General features: G+C 44.9%; 1 protein-coding gene across 1 annotated transcript in view; it reads left to right on the forward strand.

Annotated features, from left to right (window-relative positions):
- LOC104077420 (dual specificity protein phosphatase 6-like) overlaps window positions 1-3,211 on the forward strand; it is a gene marked incomplete at its 5' end in the record, with an annotated part of 3,378 nt that extends 167 nt beyond the window's left edge. Inside the window, 2 exon segments of the mRNA XM_009578656.1 lie at window positions 1-269; window positions 1,673-3,211. The exon segment at window positions 1-269 is cut by the window's left edge and continues 15 nt beyond it. Coding sequence (XP_009576951.1) covers window positions 1-269; window positions 1,673-1,980 — 577 coding nt within the window.
- Window positions 3,212-4,441: the final 1,230 nt, after the last annotated feature.

Consider the following 4,441-nt stretch of genomic DNA (forward strand, 5'->3'; position numbering starts at 1 on the left):
TGCCACCGACTCCGATGGCAGCCCTCTCTCCAACAACCAGCCTTCCTTCCCGGTGGAGATTTTACCCTACCTCTACTTAGGCTGTGCCAAGGACTCCACTAATCTGGACGTTTTAGAAGAGTTTGGCATTAAATATATCTTGAATGTTACCCCCAACCTGCCTAATCTCTTTGAAAACGCCGGCGAATTCAAGTACAAACAGATCCCGATCTCTGACCACTGGAGCCAAAATCTGTCTCAGTTCTTTCCTGAGGCCATCTCCTTCATAGGTGAGACCCGGTTATTTGCTAATAGCTATATGTCAAGCGGCAGAATTCAATTTCTTTTGCAGAATTCAGGAGATTTCGGGCGAGAAGCGGTAGCAGCATTTCTGTCAGTCTCTGGGGGATGCCCTGGTTTCTGGTTTTAAAGCCGGCTTAAGTTGAGGGGCGGGTGGGGACTGTTTCGGGGGTTATCTAGGAGCCCTGGTGAATTGTAAGCGACGTTTGCGGGTTGCAAACGCATACCTGGTTTGGCTGGCTGTGGGATTCCTCCCTGAGCCGTTTGTGTCGGAGCTGGGGACTGAGCAATGCGCAGGATGGGGAATCTTTTTAAATCTCTTCCTGGCGGGGGGGAGGTAGATGAGCCCGGGGTTGATGGCTCATTCATCCTTTTTTGGTTGGTTGGTTGGTTGTTTTTTTTCCTTCTTGAGGTTACTGAAGAGCAATATAATAAAAAGAAACGGTCTGGGAAGCTAACTTTAGCTTTTAAATGCAAGTTATTCATAAGCGGTATCCCTGGCAAATGTATAGTCAGAGCTTTAATTAAATCACGTGGTAATAATGATATACCTCTCGGGCTCGGTCCCTCGGTTAGCCAGCCCTTAGACATTATCCATCAGCTTTGGAAACACGTCCCCTTGGGCTCAAGGAGTTCTGGTTAAAATTTGCACTCCCCTTAGTCTCGGGGAGGACTAAAATCACCCCATCGGGGTGCGGTGGGGTGGGCATCGCATGATCTGTTGGGAAGCTCTGCTGTAATCCGGTTGAATGATACCGGTAATAGTGGAGAATGTAGGTAATCTGAGCCCAGCAGGAAGAAATGTGGGCTGGAAGCCACAAAGAAACTAATCTCCAGGCATTGTAATGCATTTCCTATTACAAAGGAACCCATTTTCAACCAATGTTGACATCCTGTTCCTCCTAATGGGCTGTCCCCTGTGACTTCCCTCGTTCTTTTAAAATGCCTGAATACCTCCATTGTTAGCTGCACAACAGTTGGAGAATAATTTAATAGACCTTTGCAGTCTGCTGGTCTGTATAAAAGGCATTCAGTGACATATTGCAGGATTTCCATGCTGGGGCAAGGGGACCGTAAGAATTTAAGGCAAATCTCTAGGCGAAAGCATGTCTTTTAAAACTGACTTTTAAAACAGCGTCATGCAGAGTATCCTGCTCCCTTTGTCTCACTCTTAGTTTTCTCAGCTCTTGGACTCGGGTACATATACGTAGGGGGTGGATTCTCCTCTTGTCCTGGTTTTCAGCCGGTGAAGTTAACTCTTGCGTTGCACTGCTGGCCGCTGGGATCAGAATCGTCCTTTCTTCCTACTTGATACTGATCTCACTTGTGTTGAGAGATCAGTTACCAACCCCCTGTCTTACGTGTCCTTCTCTGCCTCTTTGTCTCTGTACAGATGAAGCACGGGGGAAGAACTGCGGCGTCCTGGTGCATTGCTTAGCCGGGATCAGCCGCTCGGTCACAGTGACGGTGGCCTACCTCATGCAGAAGCTCAACTTGTCCATGAACGATGCCTACGATATTGTCAAGATGAAGAAGTCCAACATTTCGCCCAACTTCAACTTCATGGGTCAGCTGCTGGACTTTGAGCGGACTCTGGGGCTGAGCAGCCCCTGTGACAATCGAATGCCGAACCAGCAGCTGTACTTCACCACCCCTTCCAACCAGAACGTCTTCCAGGTGGATTCCCTGCAGTCCACGTGAGCTCCCACTGCCTCCCTTCTCCTGTCCGTTTCATGGGATCACTCCTCGATGGTTTCTCTTTGGCAGTGATAAAGAAAACGCAGCTTTCTCTTTTTCTGGCCTCTGCTATCAAAAAGCAGCTGCCAGCGCAGGCTAGGAAAGGTTACGCAGTATGGAGTTGGCTATTGTGAAGGGAGGGAACGTGGTGAGCTCTCTGGGAAGGACCGCGGTGACCAGGCGGCAGGTGGGCAGCGTGCTCATCCCTGCTCGCGCAGTGGCTTGGGTCCGAGGACTTCCAGGGGGGTAGGGTAAGGCTGGACAGGCTGAGCACGGTGTTCTCTAGAGACTGGAACTGTCCTGCTTCCCTCTCTGCTTTTGGATCTGTGACACACATCTTTGTCTTCAGTGAAGACTGGTTATTTTTGTTTGTTTGTTTGTTTTAATTTAGAGGAGCCAAAGAAAGAGATTTCAGCTTAGTGTATTTGGAGTACTTGTTTGCCGGGAGCTCGGTAGTATTCTACTTGATCAATGTAAATATTTAATCTTAAATCGATTTGCAATTTTTTTTTAATTCACATGTATTCAAGAAATCAATCCAAGGGACATCTGTGTTTTTGTTCTCTTCATAAATTCTGCTTTATTTGTTTGTTTTTTTGTTGGTTTTTGTTTTTTAATTGCAAAGAATATATTTGCAGCATGCTTAATTTTATTGTTCAACTGAAGCAAGCTTTCCATGAGGTAGAAATGGCAATGGTGAGAAGTTTGCAAATCATGCTTTGTGAGCGAGTACAGCCTCTTCTTTCATATATCTTTCTTTTCCTTGTGGTGATTTTTTTTTTCCTCACGCTCTTGATGTAGTTTCCACACGATATTTTTTTTTTTTTTAAATTAAATTAATTTCTTGCCTTACCTTTTGTAAATAGATCATCTGGGAGGATGTTTGTCTTTGAATGCGAAAGGTTTTTGATCACTTTTTAAAACTTTCAGATGTGCTAAACAGTGCATTACCTCTGTACAAATTCTTCAGGGAGCTTCACCTCAAATGCAATATTTTGCGTCTTTTTCTTTTTTTTTTCTATAAAACTGGAAGTATGTGCGAGCATTTGTACCTGTGTGTACGCACAGAGAACCTGCACATGGTTGCCAATAAGGAAGAGTCTAATTCACGGTGTAAAAGTTTTAAGATGGAATTTATTATAAGAATGTAAAACCTTAAATTATTAATAAATAAATAACTATTTTTGGCTATTGAGAACCTGGCTGGTTTATTCCCCCCTTTCCCCTCTGTGTGGGTGTGGTTAATTGCACATACACATATGGTTATGTTTAAAGGTAATGATTGCTTTCAATAGGTTTTGTACAGCCCCTAAGACAATAAAGCGTTGATTTTCCCCTTTGGTCCACTGGTGCCTAAATAAATAAACAGTGCATGTGCTGGATTCTTGTCTTGCTTTGGTGAAGGGACTGCTTTTGAAGGCTTTTAGGTTAATTGCAAAATATTCTGGCATCCCTTTGCTACCCCAGGGATGCACCTGACCCTGGGCCATAAGAATCTTTTTTGCTTTTAAGAGTAAGGAGCTGCTGTTTTCTGGATCTGTTTACAAGTTTTGGCCACTCTATTACAGATGCCAGGAGATGGGTTCGTGCGCTCCTTATCTGTCTGGCAGGAACTCATTTCACAGAGATCCATCAACAGCCTGCAGCCTGTAAATGATTTTTCTGTTGCTGTGCAGCCACACTGCAACTTAGCAGGTGAAGGCAAGGAGGAAAAGTCTCTACTATACCCTTAGTCACCTCATTTCCTCTTTGGACCCGTCAAGTTGTCCTGTCTCTGCAGAAGGAAAAGGGGATTATAGCGATTGCAAAACTTCCTGCTGCAACTTATTTTCCTCAACATCCTTCCTGATGAGAAGTGGCCCAAGGTAGGGTGGTGCCAAAATCTGCGAGCAGTACCACGGTGATGGGCTGATGCTGCAGCTGGGGCTGTCGGCTGGGGTTCTGCAGAACTCCTGGCAGCCGGAGCACATTTCAAGTAATTTTAGAAACTGCAAGTGTGTGAAATGAAAAGCAAACAAAACATGGGAAAAAAGTGAGTCAGTGTCTCATGCAGTAGTGGCCTAGATTGAGTGCATAAACTGTGAAAGTAGAAGTGGGTTGCAGTTAAACTTGGCTTGTGCTAATCCAGTTTTGAACGGTTTCCGCTCTTGGCATTCCCTACGCTGCTCTGTTCAAAGTGGAGATTTGCAAGCAGCTCTAGCAATTTCCTGTCCAGCTGCAGCTCAAGTGACTCCCTTGTTTTTTTTTCTTTCTTTTTTCTTTTTTTTTTTTTTTAATACGGTCCGTGGATAATTTTAGCCGGTTTCCTCTTTGTGGATTATTAATCTGCTTTCCTTGTAGAACCTACATAGCTGCGTCCCTACTGTTCTGCTGAAGTCAACAGATGGCCTCCCCGCCACTTCCTCTCGTTTCGCTGTGGGTTTGT

This window comes from Fulmarus glacialis, unplaced genomic scaffold (genome assembly GCF_000690835.1).
Source record: "Fulmarus glacialis isolate BGI_N327 unplaced genomic scaffold, ASM69083v1 scaffold3415, whole genome shotgun sequence".
In the NCBI taxonomy this organism is placed as follows: Eukaryota; Metazoa; Chordata; class Aves; order Procellariiformes; family Procellariidae; genus Fulmarus; species Fulmarus glacialis.